Genomic DNA, 22,490 nt, shown 5'->3' on the forward strand with positions numbered 1-22,490 from the left:
GAACCCGGATTTTAGGATGGCATCTCTAACCGTTTATGCCACATTTATTCTAATATAGGGACCATGCCCTATCTAGGGTGGACCATGTTTAGCCAGATAAGCACTGCCCTGACTTGCAACCCACTGGGGAAACGCAGTAATGGCCAAATCGCCAGGTCCGCCTCGGTTGCAATCCATCCACACTTGGAGCTAGACAAAATCACCTGGACCGGCAAAATGTGCCATGCGTCTCGCCAGGCCCTAAAACATAGAGGTGAGCCTGCAGAGAGAGAACTTTGGCCCTGCGATGTAATAATGTCCTACAGGGTCATCTACGTGGGTTCTAATCGCGGATCCGTTCGTTGTGTGACGCAAAGCAAATCACTTCATCTCCTGCTTATACATTTAGAAAGGTCTGAACGCGGAGAAACGCGGTACAAAACATGGAGGTATTTGCATTTTGGACACGACTTTCAGAAAAAAAAAAGCCGAGAGGCTGTGGGGTTTCCCCGCAGAAGGTAAAACTCCTGCCAGCACTGAACAGCATCTGCACATGAGCGGTCCCTGCTGCTGCTCCCGTCTGAAGGCTGGGAGGGGCCCTGCCATGCCTCCCCCTTTCTGCACACTGCTGCTCCACGCCTGCTTCCCTCGCAGACCTGGAGAAGTGCCTCCCTCGGCCTGGCTCAGGACAGTGCTGCGTGGTACCTCTGCGCCCAGGCACGGTAACGCTACCCCTACGCCGCGGGTTCGAGCACAGGAGCGGGGTGCGGTGGCGTCTGCTGTCAGGGGGACCCCCGACAAGCCCCACCCCTCCCTCCCGCTGCCTGGATGTGGAAGGGATGCTGACAGCCTGGGAAGTTGGAGCTGCCGCATGCTTCACTTAAGGATGTCTGACGCCTAGCAGACTCCTACCCTTTCTGGAGACAACGGGACAACCTGAGCTGCGGGACGGAAGCCGAACCCGGACCTCAAAATGACGAAGCCCAGGGTACTTCTCTTAGGTAAGGGGCATATCGTCTATAGTGGGACGTTCCCGATGACCAATTAGATATTCATTTCGTGAAATGAGAGACTTGGCTCTCTTCTTTGAATCCCGGCGTCCCCGATCGAATAAGTGGTATGACCCTGGGGAAGTCGCTGTCCACCTCTTGTGAGTCAGGTTCGCTTATATGCTACAAACTGGGGGCGCTGTGATGCGAATGAGTCCCCCAGATGTGCGCTACATCAAACTATTCATTCATTTGTATTGTATTTACTGCACATGACGAGACAACTACCGGCCTTTCTGTTTTATTTTAACTCCATAGTTGAACACCAATCTCCCCTATTAAAAATGAATTATTAACTCGAGGGACCAGTTATGCTGGAAACTGCATTCAACTAAGTCCATCGGAGTTATTCAGGTGCCTAGTTAAATGCAGCTGTCTATTTTATAGAGTACAATTGGTAATTTAAAAAAAGCAATCTAGTATATTATACTGTAAAATGGCATCAAAAGAGAATACATACAGCCAACGAGTTCATGTCACTGTTTAGTTTGCTTTCTATGTTTCGTGCTAGGATGTACATTTATTTGACACACAGAAAAATATAGTGGCACACGCTGTTAATTCTTGCCCACGCTGTTAATTCTTGCCTAATTTGTGCACACGCTGTTAATTCTTGCCTAATTTATGTACCGTACAAAGCGCACTGAAGTTTCCCCAAAGAACAACGCAGACGCTATCGAAAAACAGCATTAATTAATTCTTGTCGGACATTGCGGTTGCTTTTCGAGAAAGTCTGCGCAGCGTCTGTGCTTTGAGAATAAAAATACATTTTTTTTAAAGTAGCTCGAGGAAACATTCCACCGGCGAACATTTGGACATCTCCTGAGAGAGGAGCCTGGAAAGGTTCTCGAGTTTAAGACACATTGTTATTTTTTATTTGAAAAAAAAAACAAAGTATATTGTATCCGGGAAAGAGGTAAAATTCCTTTTCATGTTCCGAAAACAGGCGCGCGTTTGTCTCCAGCCGTGTCAGAGCTCGAAGATTTGAAACAGATGTGCTGGAGCAGCGAGTGGTGGGGAGGGGAGGGGGGGGGGGGGGGGGGAAGGAGAGGGGAGGGGAGTGGAAGGAGTGCGGCAGGGGCTAAGGGGAAAGGAAAGGAGCGGGGGACAGGGGTGGGGGCGTCCCACGGAGAGAAAGGGAACGGGAAGGGGTGGGAGAGAGGAAGGGGGAGAAATGAAGTAAAGAGGTGGGGTAAAAATGAATATGGCGATGAGAGAAGAAGGGGGGATGGATCCGAAGAAAGAGGAGAGAATGAAAAGCGAGAGCGATGGGGAAAATAGTGAGTGTAGGGAACTGTGGTGGGAGGACGCAGAGGGGCGCAGGGGGAGTGTTCGGTAAATAAGGACCCCAACGTCATCCAACATATGTATCTGTCTATATATACCTTAATATCTATGTGTATATATGTATAGAAGGGGGGAGAGAAGAAAGAGCGTGAAAGAGCAAGGGAGAACGAGAGACAGGAGGGGAAGGGGTTGACAGAAAGAACTATTAAGGCACATCTATCGAACAAAGGAGAAGCAGACAGAGAGGACAAGAGAGATAAAGGAGAGAAAGAGGAGGCGAGTAGAAGGAAAGTGAAGCAGAGACAAAAGAGAAAATAAAGAGAGCGAAAAGAGAAGGAAGAGGGCTATGGAAAGGAGCTAACTGGATAAAAGTGCAAAGAAGCAAGAAGAAGGTAGACACAATGGGTGATATAATCGAGTAAATGTGTGGAATGTCAGGAAAGGGGACACCGAAAACAAGGAACTAAGAAGGCCAAGTTCAGAAAGGGAAGAATAAGAAATAGTAGAGTTGCGGGGGAGGGGGGGGGCTGGCAGTAAGAGATGGAAAACACAGCCACGTGTACGTTCTTTGCACGGATCTTCTGGCCACATATAGTAGCCTGCACAGTTCGCACACGTCGTTGATCTATGAGCTTCAAAGCCCTGGAGACGCTCTACCAATGCTGTCGACGTAAAGGTCTGTTTCCCGGGGTTATGTTAAGCGTCTGTCGAATGTAAATCACTGCAAACATTTAGGAACAACTTAAATAAACAGTGGAAGAACTGAATAATGCTCGCAAGTTACATATGGGTTCTACTGGATTCATTTGCACCCTAGTGTTCTGGATATCGGCCTATAGAAGGACAACAGAGAAAAAACATAAAGTAAGTTCTACTTGCAAATACAAAGAATCACACTTAACACAAGCATGGTACCTTCTCCACAGCTGTTTAACAGATGCTTCAGAGCTAATGATAGAATCTGTATTCAGTAGACACTATATGAAAATGTTCAGCTGGAGTGATCTACCTCGCAGTTAATTGAATGTCATATAACCAAGTCTTCATATAGATCCAGTGGAACCCACTTTCAACTATTTATGTGGAGTGGACTCTATGGCAAATTGTTTGATGTCCATTAACCCATTTGCAAGCAACTGTACCAAGGAGAAACCATTTGCACCTGGTCATCTGGGCTGATCTCTTGGGCTCGCTAATATGTCTTATATTAGCAAATGGGTCCAGTAGTCAATATTTAAAACTGGTCAAGTGGAATATTCAACCTAGTAATGTATTGGATGTGCACGAGCCACACCCCAGCAATTGAATCTAGTGGAATCCATTTGTTAAGGTTTAGCTAGCAGGTCTTTGGTTGTCCAGTAACACTTTTGTCAGCAGGATTCACTAAACACCATTTGTTACTGGTCAATTGGAATTTCCCTTTAGTGAGCTCGCAGGCATTCGCACCGCACATTCCATTTCTGCTCTACCTTGACACTCAATATGCAATATTAATCTGGTGAAAAATAGGTTTGCCTTATTTATACATTAGGCCACAAGTACAAAGCACAACAGGCGTGCTACACTCGGGCATTGCTACAAAGCACCACCCCCACTCGTGGCCTCGCAAATCTTTCTGGTATGAAGGAGGGCTTCAAGCGTGGCTTCTGAGTCTAGGCCTGTAACACTGCGGGATTCCTAGCCAGGGACTGTGCAGGCAGGATATGAGCACAGAGGTAGCCTCATTATGGAATGGAGGTGGAGGGGGGAGCACGCTGGGCCCCCTGGGAGAATCCTGGGCCAGGAATCAAAGGCTCTTCATTTTCTATAGTGTAGCCAAGAAACTCGGTCTAATTAAGGAATGGGCCTGTTACCGGAGAGAGCTGTCGGAGGGACATATCTTTAAATGGCCAATCCATAACCCTACCGTGCCGATGAATGTATATCAACGCGGGGGCTAATGCAGCAGAATGGAATTACCATAATTGATACTCTCAAAGAATATGCTCTAATTAATGAACCCAGACAGCATTTTTATAGTTCCGCACTCAATTGATTTAATCAAAATCTACCAGTGTGTGTGCTTGTGTGGAGCGATGGTGAGGAGAAAATATGTGTGTGAATGTGTGATGTGCTGTTTGCACAGCCTCAGGGGCGTGTATGTCGGCATATGTGACATATTAGTATGTTCTTGCGTGAATATCTGTGCGTCTGCATGTGTATTTGTGTGTGCACATGTATTTGGCTACCAGTAGGGTGTGTGAATTGTATATTGTTTGCATATTTGTAGGGGTGTGCAGTTGGTGTCTTTGAGAATAGCATGTGCTTCTGGTGTGTACACTTGTATGCCAACAGTGTATTGTGTCTTTATGTCTGTGTTGGGGTGGTGTGAGTCTGTGGAGTGTGTGATTTTTTTGTAATTGATTTTGAGTTGTGAATGAAAGGTGTGTGCATGTTGTGGAGGACTTGTGTTTGTTGGTGGGTTGCATAATCTGAGTATTTGTGTGAGTAAATGGTGTGTTTACTTGCTGAAGTGTGGTGTGTGTTTCTGGGATTAATGTCATTTTGTGGTCCAAGCGTGTGTTTGGAGTATGTAGGCTTGAGCAGAGTGGCGTAATGTGAGGGTGAGAGATGTGTGACATATATATATGTGTTTCTGTTTAACTCTAGCTACACAAAAGTGGGGTTTGGAGTATGGCCGCAGAGATGTTTGGTTGGGGTCCTAGAGCAAAAATCTCATCAAGACGTAACATTGGGTTCATTAGGCTGCAGCAATAAGGAAACTGGGAGTAGGTTCTCTTTGCTGAACATGAGTCAAGTCAAGTCAAGTCATAAAATTTGTATAGCGCACTACATACCCAGAGGGCTTCAAGGCGCTTAGGAAGGGGAGGAGGATTATTTGTCAAATATCCACGTTTTAAGCTGCTTTCTGAACGCTAGGTGGTTCTGGGTGAGGCGAAGGTAAGCGGGGAGTGAGTTCCATGTTTTAGCAGCCAGGTATGAAAAGGATCTGCCTCCCATGGTGGTCTTGTTGATGCGAGGTACAGTGGCGAGGGCTTGGCTGGAAGAACGTAGTTGGCGGGAGGGGGTGTAGAAGGACAGTCGAGAGTTGAGGCAATCTGGTCCGATGTCGTAGAGTGATTTGTGTGCGTGGGTAAGCAGTCGGAAGGTGATCCTCTTATTGACGGGTAGCCAGTGGAGGTCTTTAAGGTGACCAGAGATGTGTTCGTTGCGTGGGATGTCTAGTATGATCCTGGCTGAGGCGTTCTGGATTCGTTGGAGTTTCTTCTGGAGTTTGGCGGTGGTACCTGCGTAGAGGGTGTTTCCGTAGTCCAGTCGGCTCGTGACCAGAGCGTGGGTGACTGTTTTCCTTGTTTTGGAGGGGATCCAGCGAAATGTTTTTCTGAGCATGCGGAGAATGTTGAAGCAGGAAGAGGATACGGCGTTGACTTGTCTGTTCATTGAGAGTGAAGAATCCAGGATAACGCCTAGGTTCCGTGCGTGGTCTGTCGGGATGGGTGCTTTTCCGAGGGCTTCCGGCCACCAGGAGTCGTCCCAAGCAGAGGGGGATGTACCTAAGATGAGGACTTCTGTTTTGTCTGAGTTCAGTTTCAGACGGCTTTGTTTCATCCATTCGGCAACTTCTTTCATTCCTTCGTGTAGGTTAGTTTTGGCGGTGTTGGGGTCTTTGGTGAGTGATAGGATCAGTTGGGTGTCATCCGCGTAGGAGATGATGTTGAGGTTGTGTTGGCGTGCGATGGCCGCGAGGGGGCTCATGTATACGTTGAAGAGGGTGGGACTGAGTGAGGATCCTTGTGGTACGCCACAGATGACTTCAGTGGCCTCGGACTTGAATGGTGGGAGGCGGACTCTTTGTGTTCTTCCGGAGAGGAAGGAGGTGATCCAATCAAGTGCTTTTCCTTGTATTCCGATGTTTCTGAGGCGCTGAAGAAGGGTGCTGTGGCAGACTGTATCGAATGCAGCAGATAGGTCGAGGAGGATGAGGGCGACTGTGTCTCCATTGTCCAGTAGAGTTCGAATGTCGTCAGTTGCTGCGATGAGGGCGGTCTCAGTGCTGTGTTTTGCTCTGAATCCTGATTGTGAGGGGTCGAGGGATTTGTTGGCTTCGAGAAAAGCGGCGAGCTGGTTGTTGACGGCTTTCTCGATGACTTTGGCCGGGAATGGAAGAAGCGAGATGGGGCGGTAATTTTTGAGTTCGGTGGGGTCCGCTGTTGGTTTTTTCAGAAGGGCGGTGAGTTCAGCGTGTTTCCAGTTTTCTGGGAAGGTAGCGGAGTTGAAGGAGCAGTTGATGACGTCTCGGAGGTGCGGTGCTATGACGGAGTCTGCTTTGTTGAAGATGTGGTGAGGGCATGGGTCTGTGGGGGATCCTGAGTGGATGGAGTTCATCAGGCGGATGGTGTCCTCAGTGGAAATTGAATTCCAGGCGTGAAGGGTGTTCACGGGGGGAAGATGGTCAGCAGATGGTAGGGTGGGTTGGTTTCCGGGTAGGTTGTCAAAGCTGTTGTGGATGTCTGCAATCTTGTTGTGGAAAAAAGAGGCTAGGGAGTCACAGAGGGTTTGGGAGGGGGTGATGTCGTTGGAGTTGGCCGAGGGATTGGAGAATTCCTTGACGATGTTGAAAAGTTCCTTGCTGTTGTGGGCGTTGTTGTCAAGTCGATCCTTGAATGCTGTTTTCTTGGCTTTTCTGATCAGTTGGTGGTGAGTGCGGGTGGCGCTTTTGAAGGCGTCCTTGGTGCTGGTGGTTGGGTCTTTTTTCCAGGCCTTTTCTAGGGAGCGGCAGAGTTTCTTGGACTTCTTGAGATCATCGTTGAACCATGAGGCTTTCTTGCTGCCAGGTTTTCTTTGACGTTTTTTCAGTGGTGCCAAGGTGTCGGCGGTGTTGGATAACCTGACAAAGTATTTTACTTGCATCTTTAAGAAAGCCTATCTGAGCTCATGTCTTTACCCTTTGAGCAAAAAAAGCTATAAATCCAACACAATGTTATTCTGACTGTAAAGTGAAACAGGTGAATGTGCAAGAGTGATTAGTGAATTGCGCTGTGCCATTATAACAGATTGAAGCATCCAAACAGCAAACAGTTACTATACGCAAAGCCATACATCAAAATGTGAATCTCATCATATCAGCAAAATAAATACATTAAATAACAAATGCTAGCTCCCAATTAAAAGCTAAGGATGATGTCACAACTGCAGTCTAGCCAAAGGACTGCTTGCCGCCCATCACTAGAACCTAATGGGAACTGAAATAAGCCAATGCAAACTCCTCGAAATGCAATGAGCTCGATTGACATCCCATTCAAACAATGGCTACATATGAAAGTCAAATGATTCCCAATTGCTGAAGCAGCTGACTGACAGCCCACTCACTAAAGCTGCTTCTTCTTATAGTACTTTTTAAAAGAATAGGTAACACGAGGTATTACACAGATATAGCCAGGGCGGCCTTAGGCATGTGCAAGCTGTGCACCTGCACAGGGCCACCAAACCCCAGGGGCCACCACGCCAATATATATCCTTAATATTATAATCCTCTGAGGATGGATACATATTTGCGTGGCGGCCCCTGGCAGGGATTTGGCGGCCTCCGGCTCTGTTCCACTTCCAAACACCCTGACCCCTCCTCTTCACTGGCCTCCGCGCCTGCGTTCCTCCTGGTTCCTGATTGGCTTCTTTTTTTCCCTACCCACTGCTGGCCGGCTGGTACCTTCCTGAGCTCAGGGTGGCTCCGCCCCGCCCGGACCCCCTGTTCTGGGACCCCCTACCTACGCTCCCTGCCCAGGGCCACCATGAGCTTAGAACCGCCCCTGATATAGCCAGACCCAGAATGGCACTTTGTGTGCTTAGCAAACTCATTTTATAGTCAGTTTCCTCAAAGTTGAGAAATGGCTTCCACCACCACAAAAATGCCCTCCTAAGCACAAGACTGCAAGGGGCCATGAAATGCGACGGACCTTGGATCATCCAATGTCAGGGGAAAAAAATCAAGAATTATTTGATATGCAGGTAAATGTTCAAATCTACCAGGTTGTGTACATGCTTAAAGGATGGTTTTGGTTTGGCAGCAGAATGGATATTCGTGAAACGGTATGTCTGTGGATTTGAAACAGTGCTGGGATTCCAACGTCAACACACTCATTAGATATATGTAATTGTGTACATTATATGCCAAGTGCAAGGAAACTGGAAATGCTGCGCAACCTGAATGAGGCTCCATCATTTTACCAAACAAATTACATGTGGCACAGAATACCCCGTACCACATATCACATCATTAATGAGATCCGTAATCACATTACAGATGCTCTCAGAAGAGCACGCGGTATGGGGTCTGATTTCATAGTCCATTAGAGTTTTGAGAATTCATTTTCTGCTGCTTATGGAAATCATAACGCGCGCGCACAAGTGCCCTTGTGACTTCCTACCATGCATGAGATGAGAATTATAATAACATCGGGTACTCACCATCTTTTATAGAGTGAGAAAAATGAACCTTTGACATCTATGAAACTACAAACACTGTGATATGAGGCAATGGGGATTGTTTTAAGACATCAGTCTTTTGTATACCTCAGATATGATATATTTCCTCTAAAATAAGCAATTTCGTGCTTGTTATTGCACCATGTATGATGATAAAAAAATCTACAGCAATTGTTTCTGTACCATATATGATGCAAAGTGAGACACACATAGGTACAAATATAAATCCTGATATTTCCAAAACATTTAAGTGAGATATATGTTTCAGTTGACTAAATGCAGACACTGCAATAGGCCAGGAAAGCTGAATGAGGTTAGACTCGGATTATGCGGTGAATGGAGGTGACAAATTCTCTAATTCAGTGTTAAACCTATAAAAAGTATGTGCAGATGCCGAAGGGCTTAGTGACCCACTTAAGGTGCATCCTGGCCCTGGAGCTGTTGAATACCGAGACTGCTTCTTCTCAGTTCCCTCTCATCTCAGTTCCACCTCATGCGTCCGTCTATGTGTCTGTCTACAGCCATGGTACCCTACCAGTCTCCTTATCTCATTCCTGGAGGTTTGCTACTGTTTTCCAATTTTTCTCTTTGTCCTTCTTTCTCCTTTTTTGCCTTGCTCTCGCTTGTTTTGGGTCCAAACTTGATGATGAAAAATGAGTTCTGGTATCCAAAAGTGAGTATCCTTGGCAACCACCTGCAACCAACGGCACCCGGTATCACTGCTCAAACCATTTTATTGGTCAAAGCTCTTGGTTCGAACCCTAAATCTGACTTCCAAACTTTGCATGTACCAAAACATGCTCTTCACAATGGAGTGTAGGTAGATCTGGGAATGGAACCACCTGAAGCCATCTCAGATAAAATGTGGTTGCAATTCCGTGTGTTACTGTATAATAAGGTACATTCTTAAATAAGATAGTTCAACCAATAACTGACTAGATTAGTGGAGTCTATTGAATCTCTCCATGAGATGCAAGATATTTAACAGTCATGAAGAACCAATAAAATCCTTCGTTTCATAAGTACACTAGTTCCTGGAAAACACATTGTTTCCTGTAGATGTTATATATTTTTGATAGTGCCAAGCTTTTTTTCAAACACCTAGCTATATTAAACAACACTTGTAAACCATAAAAAGTAATATGATAAACAACTGTAATACAGCTTGACATAGCTTTATATACCAATTTACTACTACTAAGGGTATGTTTATTGTGCATTAATAATCCAGAAGTTCTCTCTCTGGTGAACCTAAATATCCGTGGAAGGGAGTGCCTTGAACAGGTGTTTAAGTTACAAATGTTTTTGCTGGATCTGACCAAGAATCTAGTACCTGGCAAAGGCTACTTGGGACGAAAATTAATATTTGACTTTATATTTATTTATTTATTGAAGAAGTGTTACAAGTTCCGTACCTGTCACCCTATGGCCGATATAAGAAGAAGTATAGGGAGATGAAAGGAGCACAACACAGTGGAATGGAAGGAACAATAACATAATGAAATTAAGTGGACCTCGGATCTCAGAGAACATATGCTCAGTGTTGTCTGGGACAGGCCTAAGAAGAAGGAATACTTAAAGTGTCTCCAAAACGGAAGATTTTAAGGCCAGTTAGGAATTGGATGTGATGTACTTGGTCTCTTTAGGCAGGTTTAGGTTTCTTCAGAAAAGCCCAACTGAGAATTTTAAGGATCTTCCACCCTATTTGAGTCCTCCGGGTTGGTGATGAATGAGCGGTGGTTCATTGACTGATCTTAAGATTCCTGAGGGTCAGTAGGGTGAAGTTTGATTTTGAAGATAGTTGGTTCTTGTTCTGTGTAGAAGTACATTTAAGTTTGGAAAGGGGGTAAAGTCACATATAGCACTGCATGTAAGGTAGTTCGACTTCAACATAGTATTAACTTTACTTGGAAACCAATGAAAGCAATTCCACACTTCAATACATATATATGAGCTTTTTAATATAATCTAAAAATGGATCTGAAGGTGGTGTTTAGAAGCATCTGCAGCTTGTGGAGATAAGTGTTTAGGCCGGCCTCCGTATAATGCACTGGCGTGGTCAAGGTGAGATTTAGCCCCTTCTCTGACTAAGATGGCCCTTTCATGAGGGAGCAGTATGGGATATTTTTTTCCAAAGTGGTTAGTTGGCAAACACAGGTACAAACAGGGAGAACAACATTTAACGAAAAACGACTGTGTGACACAGACTTCAAGGCTGCACTTCATCCTAAAGAAGATATGTGCTCCTTCTACTATGTATTTTGCCTGTTTTCAGTTAGGTGGGAGCCTGCCATTGAGTTCCTTCATCTTGGCAAGGAAGAAATTGCATAGGAAAAAAAATTACATTCTGAATGGGGGTAACAATATATCAGTTATTTTCACATTTTTGTGTTCGTAATTGCCACAAGTTTCATGATGAACGAAGGTCCCCAATGGGGAGTTACCATATTATTGACCATGTAAGGAAGATAATATTCTGTTGCAAATAAGCTATTACGTGCTAATTGCATTGCTGATGCAAACATTGGAATATAATAACTAAGAAATATGTTCATTGCTTTTTAGTGGAGGTTTTTGAGTGATCAATTTAGTATATAAAGCGGGGAACTGGATTGAATTGATAGTCTCATTTGTTTATTGTTTTTGTAATTCGAAATAAATATTTAATCTCACGCTCATAAATTATTGAATAGTACATATGTATGGTGGGGCTCTACTGGGAAAGTATCTATCTGCTCCATCTTACCATACTGGAAGATCCATAGAGAAAATCTGCATGGAAACACCAGTATCCACTACAGATCTAGCTAGCGCTTTGAGGCGCAGTTAAAAAGGTAAACATATCTAGTGAGCCTTGTGCAGTCAGACTGCTTCGAATTTATTTCTATCATTGATTAAAAAAAAGAGAGCCCATCAGTGTTATCCTCGCAGTCTTTTACATAGCCAGTCAAGACTTTACAGTAACATGAATCCTCACCTTATGAACATTACAAATACATTAACAGCACTAGATTTAGCACCACAGGAGGAGATGATATGGTTGACATACTGAAGGAAATAACGAATAATTTGCTTTGAAATTGGTATTGTTGAATACCAATATGGAACATTTAACAGACCATACTCATGGTGCGTGGGATTGTAAGGTAAACAATCTCCTGTAAGACTACAAATGAGTGCTATGCTTATCAAAGGTGGCAAAAGTAAGAATTTATGTTCTTTTTCAAGTGTGGTCATTTCTCATTCAGCTTTGCACATTGTTCGGCATTTTATGGTGTGCAAATTTAAAAAAAAAGAAGAAAAGCCCTTTCAATGTATAAACAGAAGAGCCATCAAAATCACACAATTCTAGAGAATTAAACAAAAACGTCTCAATGTTCTAATGAGTTGGCGGTATGTCACTAATGATTCAGAAATCAACTGATTTCTTTCAAACTTCTGGGGTTGTGTGGGGTGATGGAAAAATTGAAAGAACTTCATAGTTGATAGCATCAGTCATGTTTCATCCTCCCTTTCTTGCTTTTCATTCCTTCTAACCATTGATCCTTCTTTTGATTAATTTCCTCATTCCATCACTGTGATTTCTCCCTCCTTCTTCTGTTTTTATTTTCTCTCATTCCATCATCCTGGTTCCCTCATCCTTTCTCCTTTTACACACTGCACACTTATATGCCCTGTTTATTTTCTCTCCTGTTCCCTATTTGCTATTACTGTTTTGCCCATCCTTTTCCTATTCCCCCTCTAGTTTTGTTTTTTTCACCTCTACTTTCCCCCTCTGGTTCCCCTTTCATTAACTGATCCTTTTTACCTTCCCTAAACCCTCCAAGCTTTTTGGTTCCCTCCGCAAATGTTTTGTTTCCTCCTTCCTTCCTGCTCCTCCCTTCCACTTTCACATTCTGTTCACTCCTACCCTCTCAGCAGGGCACAAGTCATAAAAAAAGAAGTGGGGGGACACTGTCACCGGAAGTGAGGTCACAACAGGAAATGACGCCACAAAAGGTGCCGAGCTCCTCGTCCCAGAGAGGCCAAAGATTGAAGCACAGCTGTTTGGCAGGGGGGACGGCGTCCCCCCGGTAAAATAAGTGGGGGGACGCCGACCACCTGCGTGGTACTCCGACTCGAGCCCTGCCTCTCAGCAAGCTTTTTATTCCCTCTACCCTTCACACATTCCTCTATCATTTGCTCCACTGATCCCTCTTTCCCTCCTGTCTGCTATTATTTTCTTTATTAACTTATATCCCTCTCCCCCTTCTGCTCCTTTAGTCCATTGTCTCCTGTTCCCTCTTCTCTCATGTTCTCCTCTCCACTCATATTCCTTCATCATTCTCTCACCTGTTCTCATCTTCCCTCTTCTGTTCCATCCTTCTATTTGTTATCCCTTCATGTATTCTGTTCCTTCCCCTACCCCTCCCTTGCCACCTCAATTAATCCACTCTGTCCATTCCTCTCCTCATGTGTTCCCTCTTTCACACATATTGCTTTATGTTTCACTCTCCTGTCCGCTCCTTTGGTGTACTTCTACCACCCCATTATTCTGTTGCCTCCTCCCTTCCCCTTACACTCCATTGCTCTCCTACCACCTCCTTCCCACAATCGTTGCACCTCTTCTCCTCCAGTCAACTGGGATGCAAAAATGGAGCTTGGAAGGTAGAAAGAGAGGTGGGGGGAAGCTTGGCCGACCTCTGACAGAAAATAGGCCCGGCTACCAAAATAAAAGTGGTCATCATTAGTGAACTATACAGCTAAAAAAATGTCCCATGTTTGCAAATCGGGGCAGTTTTGAACTTGTAAAGACACGCTCTATAAATGTTTTGTGGGGGGTGGAAGACTGCATAGATTTGAGCAGGAACTAAAATGAAAAGTGGGTAAGGGGAAGCAACATGATGGCGAAGCAACACATGGGGGCCAAGCAACAGAAAGTGTAAGCAACACCTGAAAGCATGGGTGGGGGAAAACAAATCCGGGGGCACATGTGATGAATAAGCAACACAGAGGGCATGGGTGGGGAAGCAGCATGGAAGGTGAGGGTGAATAGAACAAATGGGCAAAAGAGAGCAACCTGGACTATCAACTGAGAAGTACACGGGCAATAAAGTAAAGCAGGGATGAGAGGGGAAGAAACACAAAGAAGAGAGAGAGGAACATGGAGATCTGTGGCAGAGGGGAGAGAAAATATCAATTTGGGACGCAACTGGAAAACACAAGCAGTTTTCTGGAGTACATAAACAAAAAGAAGGAAGTAGCTCTTGAAAAAAGAGCAGTGGAAGGGCACAAGTAATGTATCTATGATTCAGGGAAGGGATGAACACATGAAGATAAATGAAGGCCCATGTAATCTAGAAAATTACAAACAAGCAAACAAGAGTGACAATAAAGCCAACCAATGGAAAGCAATGGACGGGTTTTAAGTAGTTTGCAAGCTAATTATTTGTCTCGCAATTGACAGAGCATGCGCTGTCTAGTAGGAAAGACCTGAAAAGACAGGTTAGTAGGGAAGGGTATCAATGACCAGGATAACAAGAAATTGTTTGGTGAAATAGCAGGATACCAATAAAATATAGGATTAGGAACAGTTCCTAGACTATGTGAGGTGATTTTGTGAAACGTGAACAAGGGCCCTAGCCATAGGACATTACACGGCTACAGAGGTCAAACACCACATAAAGCTCCCATTGCTCTTTTGGTCCATAGTTGCCACGTGGGAGGTAAATGCTCTGGTAAGGGAAGAGTAGCATGGCTGGATGGTAGGTCACTAGATTCCTGGAGCCAATCAACACGCTCATCTGCAGCTCTCACATGGATGGTTGCTTAATATAATTTGGAAACTGACAAGGATAGTGACCATATAGAATCTTATGCTAAGGAAAAACCAAGCAAAAAAGTATTCTAAAGCCCTACATTTAAGAAGATGACACATCATTTTACAGCATGCAAGAATATCCTCATTTTGGAAAAATCATAGAAAATACATTTAGAGTGATTGTAAACAGTTGTTGATTCTCTCATATTTAAACAGGTATCTCACAGTAGGGCACACCGCAGTTTACATACTGCAGAAAAATAATGTCATGATTAAATAAAAATCAAGCCAAATACCTCTAAAATTATTGAAAATAGTTCAAATTATTCCTATTCTAAATAAACGCCACATGGCAGAGAATACACCACTTTGTAACATGTTGCAACAAAATCAAGATTTCACTAAATTACTGCCAAAAATCTTTAGAACAATTGCACAAGCGTTTCCATAGACGTATCAGAAGCAGAGGCAAACAATTCATCAAGTCATGCATTGATTCCTGCCAGTATTATGGAATGACACGACTTTATTGAACAAAGACATTTCATAGTTCTAGGATAATGAGTCTCGCTTCCATTTAAGGTAATTTAATGAAATTTAGGTAAGAACCATGAGCAACTTAAATCAAACAGCGAGTGATTGTACCTGTTAGTGCACCAATCATACAGAACCTCTAAAATCTTAAAAAAGACCTTACGAAACACCACTGTGGACAATAATCGCCTAGAAACGCGTCTGTGCACATTAGTTGTGCTCGTTCTTTTAATTAATTGGTTGGATTAAATGTCAGATTGGAACAGGATCACATAACACAGCGGGAACCCTGGCAAACCACAGACCTGCCCAGAAGTTCTGTCATTAGCTGGTTACGGGGGACTTACCTCCTCGGTGACCCCTAGCAGAACTATGCACACCCCACAGACCATTGCCAAAACACATACACTCTTCAGAATATAGATCCATCTGGAGGATTCACACAAACACCCAAATGACTGTGGAAGCCAAGGAAAACGCACTATCAGAACTTTCCATGAAAAGCACCCAAAACACAGAATTCTGATCTCTCTGTTCCTCTCTGTCGCTCTTACCCACAAACACACAAAAACAACATGCCTATGCAGGTTCGCTCATGTACAGACAACCACATGGAGTTACATGAAAGATGACCTCTGCAGAACCTAAAAATCCTATGACTCATGTATCTCAGAGTCAAAATCAGTAAACATTTCTCAACCCATCACACAAGGCACCCAGAGACCACACACCCAATGACTTAGGCAGTAAGGCACTTGTGGGCCACCCACAACACTTTATCACACAGTTTAGGTAAACCCTATCTCTGCTCCTTCTTTTGAACGCTCATGTGAGGTCGGCCAACATCTGCAAAGGACTTCACTTTTTAAGGACATTTCAATAAATTACAAGTCATATTCTCCTAGCTATTAAATAAATGGAAATGGAGGTAGCAGGGATACATGACTATTAAATAGGTTAGTAATAGAATTCATGGTCATTTCAGGTTTTGAGAAGCCATGAAATAGCTTCCTTTTCCATATCAGAACTCAGGGGCTTGTAGTTGTGCCACTGGTGCGTCACTGTTTTTTCCCATCTTAAAAGTGACAGACTGGCAGCTAAGGGGCTTGTGTATAAGCCTCTCAATTTTGAAACTTCAGATGACGTGACAGTTCTTCTTAGCCAATGGAAAGAGAAGCTCTGAACACTCACATTCATTCTTCGTTTTACTCTCCTCAACAATTCATTTTCTTCACTTGTTTGTATAGGTTAAGGTGCCAGTTTTCAGTGCTGGAGTCAAAATATTTATAAGACATGCCGCTGAGGCCTTCCAGCCAAATGTAGTGCGGATTTGTCTAGAATCTTTAAAAAAAAATTAAGAATATGGGAAATTCTAAAATAAGTCAGTTGCAAGCGTGGAAGATGCAGGAAATTGCGGATTTGACATTATTCATATTACAGAGTTCACATATAATCTTATCACCCACTTAACTCAGCCAGCCACATTTTCCATTAAAATCTGTATACTTTACCGCCTCAGAAGTGCTCTGCTTCAAGGCATCTATTTTTTTCTTCAAAATGGGCTTTGTTTGGTTTGAGAGGTTCGACTTGACGCCAGACCCTGGCCGCACTGGGGACGTCACTTCACATTACTTCCAGGGAGACTGCCAATTATGTCCAATCACTATTCCAGGCCGAGTAAGCCACCAAGGCAGCTCGACGCCCACCGCACAGTGCAGAAATCAGGAGTGCTTGCAGCTCAGCAAACGCCTGACTGAACTGCAATGCAAGAAACACAATCAAAAATCACCTAGGCCTGTTCCAAGTGCTTCCTAATGCGTCATTAACGCACATTTTACATTTTGGTAGGTGAGGAATTGTCGCTACAGTAAAGTAATTCTAGGTCACCGACTTGGGAAACGCCAGCTTTCAGTGCCTGATTATTAAAGAAAACATCAAATTTGGGCTCGGTGCCAGAATAGAGAGGCATCAAGATGTCACTTCAGGTAGAATGCCAAAACTCATATAAATGGTGCATTCTGTGGCACAAGGAAATAATGCATGATGCTCCACGTGACTCACACACGTATCCCCACCCACCGTCAGAAGACCTTAAAGGGCTAGACCTGCATACTTGTGCCCCAAGCGAATCACACAGCATCTTCTTGTAAATGCAAGCACAGAAGCACCAGTGTGTCTAGGCGGTAACAAAATGTAACCCCACACTGAGGGAGGCTTCCTGCAACATGCTGCCTGCCTGCGTAAGGAGCGCTTCTCCTGGACACTTGCAATCTATGACGAGCTCTCTGTACACATGAGGCGTATTAATCCATCTAATGTGATAACAACATTTTGGGAAACACTACTCCATCATCAAGGTTCCATCTCCATTGCCTTTATACCTCGCTTGTACCCTCCTTTCCTGACTCCTCCTAGTGCTTTCAGACAATGTTCAGTGGCATAAAGAGAAACACAATTAAGCAACGTAACATAAGTCAGACAGTATTAGACAGCAGAAAGTTCAGTTGTTTAAAAACAAATTTTATATCTAACAAATTTACAATTAGACACACAAGAAGATAATGTCCATGTACCCAGAAACAAACATGGTTTCATGTATGCCGAAACTAGGATTAGATCAATTTTCTGCAGGTTCCAAAGTCAGCAACTTACCACCAGTCCACATCTTTTCCTAGGTGTTGATCTAGTACAACACCAATGATGTAATATGTTATTCAAATACTTCCTGCAGAGCACACAGTTCCAGTGTAGGGAAGTGGCGGCCTGTACTTTTAACCCAGGAGGGGGTGGGGACCTAAGGTCAGCCAAGGATGGAAGTCCCAAGCCTTGGAGGTCCCAGGAGGGTTTGGACTGCTGCCTTCCATGAGACAATGAGGGAAGGTAGCAGTCTCTCCCTTGTCACAGAGTGGGATGGTGTCAGTGAGACTGCTGACCCCACCCCACTCGGTGATGAGGTTTAGGAGATTGATACACGACTCTTGGCACTTGAGGGCTTAGAACTGAAGTTCCCAGCTCCGAGGCAATCAGTGACACTCCCCTTACCACTAGGGGGAGAGCCTTAAACTGCTTTGCCATAATAAAGATGCCACGGCCACAGGAGCTTCTTCAACCCAGCAAAGTCCAGCTCAGCAGCCAGGATCTTGTTCATTGAGCACATGTCTAACTCCTGGCTGCCTGACCTGAAAATAAAGAGTGTGTGTCATGCTGACCTTTGCTCAGTTTGACAGACATTTTGTAGAGAGACCAAAAGGTGAGGGGGCGGAGCCCCTTAGCCCATTCGGACTGGCTGTGGCTGATGTAGGATATACACAAACTGAATCCAACAAACACTTCAGGGCAGGCTGGCCGCATATGGACGACCAATGACAGAGCTTGGCACAGATGTTCCATGCTGTCTCTAAAGATTTCTCAGAGTATGTATGTATGTGTGTTCTTATATAGCGCTCGACTTACCCTAGGGCATCTCAGCGCTCGCATTGGGAACCCGTCCTGGCTTTTCCCTGTGAGATAACCCATACTGGGCATCCCCAAGGTGAAAGCCAGGCATCCTGCTGCAGGGGGGCCGTTGTGGAGATTAAGCAAGCTTATTGCCAAGAGCTGCATAGTGTGAACTCGTGCTTAGAGTGGGCAGCGAAACGAGAATTATCGAGTCCGTGGACAATTGAGCTCAAGACCCTGCCGCGTCAGGAATTGAACCTTGGTCCCAGGTCTGACCTCTGCTTCAGGGTATGCCTCCTCTAACCAGTGAGCCACACTTCTCCACACAAATTTATAAGTGATACCAGTGGCAGGGTTGGAGGGTGTCAAATATGACATTAAATGTTACAATGCGAACTCCATTTGAGTGTAGAGCTTTTAATACTCCTGTCCCCTCACCTGTGGTTCTCCAGAAGACTGTTCATCTTAGTCGTTTCCGTACTGTCCTCAAGGCTTATCTTTTCTGCTAGCTGCCTCATGTCTTACTCACTCTTGCAGTGGTGCTGGAACACTTTTAAAGTGGGGGTTCTGGCCGCTAACATCACCTCACTAGAGGCATATTGGATTTCTGGCAGTGTGTCTTTGAAAACACAACACATGCTACCATAATAAATACATTTGAAGGCCCTCTTTACTATTAATTCTCCATCTAAACTTTTTCAATTTTATGGGTGCTGCAGCACCTGCCCCTCTCTAGTTCTAGGGCAACTGTGGTCTTGTACGGTTCCAGTGCCAAGAGTCTTGCACTTGGTAGATCATCTGTTGTTTATGTTCCCCTTGCCAAGTGTATCTCGCAGACTTGCAGAAGAACCACTGTATCAGTCCTAAAGCTTGAAGGCTCAATAGCGTATAAACACTACACTTAGTCCCTGCTTCGGTTTAGGGGGGAAGTAAAATGGCTGATGTGATTTGATTGTAATCGTTGCATAGCATGTTAACTCTATTTAAGGCTTCTTGGCGCTGAAACAGAGGTAGCAAAAACACCGCGATTTATCTTCCTTAACTGTGGAGGAAGATTGTTCCATAGTTGGGGGTCATGAAGCTTGAAATGATGGCCCCTTTCCTCAAGGCTTCAAGTTCTCCTTACAGAAACCTATTCAGAAAGTAAGCAAAGATTGCACTGTCAAGGGCCATCTTGTTTTTATTGTAGAAAATTATATGAATCAGGTACAAACATATACATTTTATCCTCTGATCAATGGCCAACCACTGCAGGCACCTCCAGGTTTCAGGCTCGTGACCAAATTTCCATAAATTAAATTTGCAGCTGTTGCTAGATTTTGAACTCACTGCAGTTTAAGCCAAAGTATAAGCAGGGGATCCCAAATATAGACTGTAACAGTAGTTCCATCTGGCAAGCATATGGGAGGAAGCCACTGTGGCATTGGACTCCAAGAGGGAAATGGAGATATAAGGGAGAGGCGTTTTAAAAGGTACAGCACTTGAAAACAGGTGTTGGTGACCGATTGATTGTTTTTTTAATGTAGTGAACGTTCGGTATCAAGAATGACCCACGATGATTTTACTTTGGGAGATGGTGGTTTTGTTATTTTAGTTCTGGTCTTCTTAGTTCTTTTGTGTACCGTTTCTGTACATAGATGCAGTTAAGTCTGTATTGTGCTTGAAGCAATCAAAAAAATCTATAAATAATTAAATCCAGATAGAGAATCCTCTAATTTTGCCAATGAAGGAAAAGTTAGAGGTTTGCTTCATCAGATTGTCTTTCCTAGCCTCCTTCATGGGTTTGAGGCCACAGGATTTGAGAAAGAGACTGCCCTCACTTTCGAGCCTCAACGGAATCTTATTAGGCCTCGCCAAAGATAGCGCATGCACTGTCATTTGTGACTATCTGCTGTTTCTTTTTTAAAACCTGTAAAAAGGGCTTAGAGCCCACCCATTACTTACCATTGGTTGGCTTCATCGTCACTCTCATTTCTTGGCTACTCATTGCTCCACAAGTTCGTTTTTTTCATTGTGTGTGGTCGTTCCTTCAATGGAGCATGCAACAAGTATTGGTTGATTTTTTGATAAGTGACCTGCTGCTGGTCGCATTTGGATTGAGGTCCTTTCTTTATCATTTAATTTGCAGTACTCAACAATAGTGCATGCGCTGAAGGTCGTCTCCCGCACTCCCTGCTCCGTGTCGTGGCTTCCCCTGTTCCTCTCCCACCCCCCACCATCATGATGCCCTCTTCCACTGTTCCTCATCTTACTGCCCTCACCCGCTTTCCATTTTGTCCACTCCATTCGCCACAACAAAAAAAGCGCTATGATGCAGCCAACGCCCGCCACTATCAAATGAGCAGGTTTCCACCCCTCCTCTACCCTGTGAATCTAGCTGAAATTATGCAGCAGCTGAGCTAGCAGAGTTGTATTATAAATTTCACTTGTACAAGAAGAAAACATCACTTGACAAACATCGTTTATGTTGGGAGGCGGACAAGTCAGAAAGTAAAGGATAGATTTGTTTTTTGGGTTTTTGTAATGGATATTAAAACATTTAGCCTCTGTTCATATACTCTTTCTGTGATTGGGTTATTTCATGAACCATACTGTAGAGTGACACGTGTGGTTTATTTTTGATTCTAGGTGTCGGAAAATTGTTTCCCATTATTTTATTTGGATTACAGCATCACTTAGGACGTTTATAGGGAACACCTTAAGTGTTAGTCATGTAAACATCTATTGTACATACATGTTTTTGTTTATAAAAACGAAGAACATGTCTGTTAATATCAGGTTGCTTTCTGGTTGAAGAAAAAAAAAGCATTATGTTGGGGCCAGCATTTATGGCGTCATAGCACTTTTTTTTGTTTTAGCAGCTTTGCTGCTGAACAACATGGTTACAAAATGTTCACAAGGCCAACAGATGTTGTATAGGCAAGACATATAGATTTTGGCAATGCTTTTTGTTTTTCGTTGTGCATGACCTGTCTAATCTTTTCAGAGGAATTTGAAGATTTGATCCCCACAAAATATTTTTCTTGGGTGTTGAATATTCTCAAATTTCGAGGTCTATGGTTTGTAAAAAATGAGATAGGGATGTAAATGTCATGGAATTCGATTGTTTTGAGATTGTTTGGCAGCTCCCTCTGCCTTTCTCTGTTTGAAGGAAATATAACGTTTTCTGCTTACTTGCAAACTTAGAAAGAAAAACTTATGTACACAACACTTCAAACTCGAACCACAAAAATGTTTGATCATTGGACGAATCTCAGATCAACAGTAACTTTCGTTCATTCGAGTTTGTTTCGTTTTAAATAAGCATGGCCATCTTCAGGAAAAAGCACTGATGGTGTCTGCCAGATCTGTCCACTCCATGTGACATGGAACTCTGTGATTTTTCTTTACCCCTTCTTTTCTCTGTGGCAGGAATCTTAGGACATATCTTCAACTCTTCAGGCAGAATGCGTGTGCCAAGGTTGGTGCCCTTTCTGAACTTTTCTGTGAGGTTCTCAAAGGCTTTTTTCATTTTTTTAAATTTCTATTAAGGTCCTGGACCCTGCTGATCCCATTGCAGACTGTTCAACTCAAAAACTTGAGAACATACCATTGTATTTGTATGACACCCATTGGCATGTGCGAACTTTTGATTATGCAGGCAAAATGTTTTTATTTACAATTCTTTTCCATTTCATGCTATGTCAAGTGTGCGAAATTTTTGCTGACAGTACAATGGTTTGAGAAGAACATGCCCTTCAAGACCTGTAAAATTACTGTTGAGAGATATTTTATGCTAAATTTTCATGCAAGATACCGTCCCAGCATGTAATATGCAGAATGCCTTTGTATTTTCCCAAAAATTGCATATATTCTGCAAATAAAATCCCTATTTTGCTCACCTCTAGTCGCAAGTAATCCCTAGCAACATTTCTCTGCTA

General features: G+C 43.8%; 1 protein-coding gene across 1 annotated transcript in view; it reads left to right on the forward strand.

Moving 5' to 3' along the window:
* The first annotated feature begins 606 nt into the window (after positions 1-606).
* CLMP (CXADR like cell adhesion molecule) overlaps positions 607-22,490 on the forward strand; it is a 452,262-nt gene continuing 430,378 nt past the window's right edge. Inside the window, exon 1 of the mRNA XM_086956962.1 lies at positions 607-980. Coding sequence (XP_086813088.1) covers positions 953-980 — 28 coding nt within the window. The 5' untranslated portion in view covers positions 607-952. The remainder of the gene's footprint in view (positions 981-22,490) is intronic.

Source organism: Lissotriton vulgaris, chromosome 2_1 (assembly GCF_964263255.1).
Source record: "Lissotriton vulgaris chromosome 2_1, aLisVul1.2, whole genome shotgun sequence".
NCBI classification, from domain to species: domain Eukaryota; kingdom Metazoa; phylum Chordata; class Amphibia; order Caudata; family Salamandridae; genus Lissotriton; species Lissotriton vulgaris.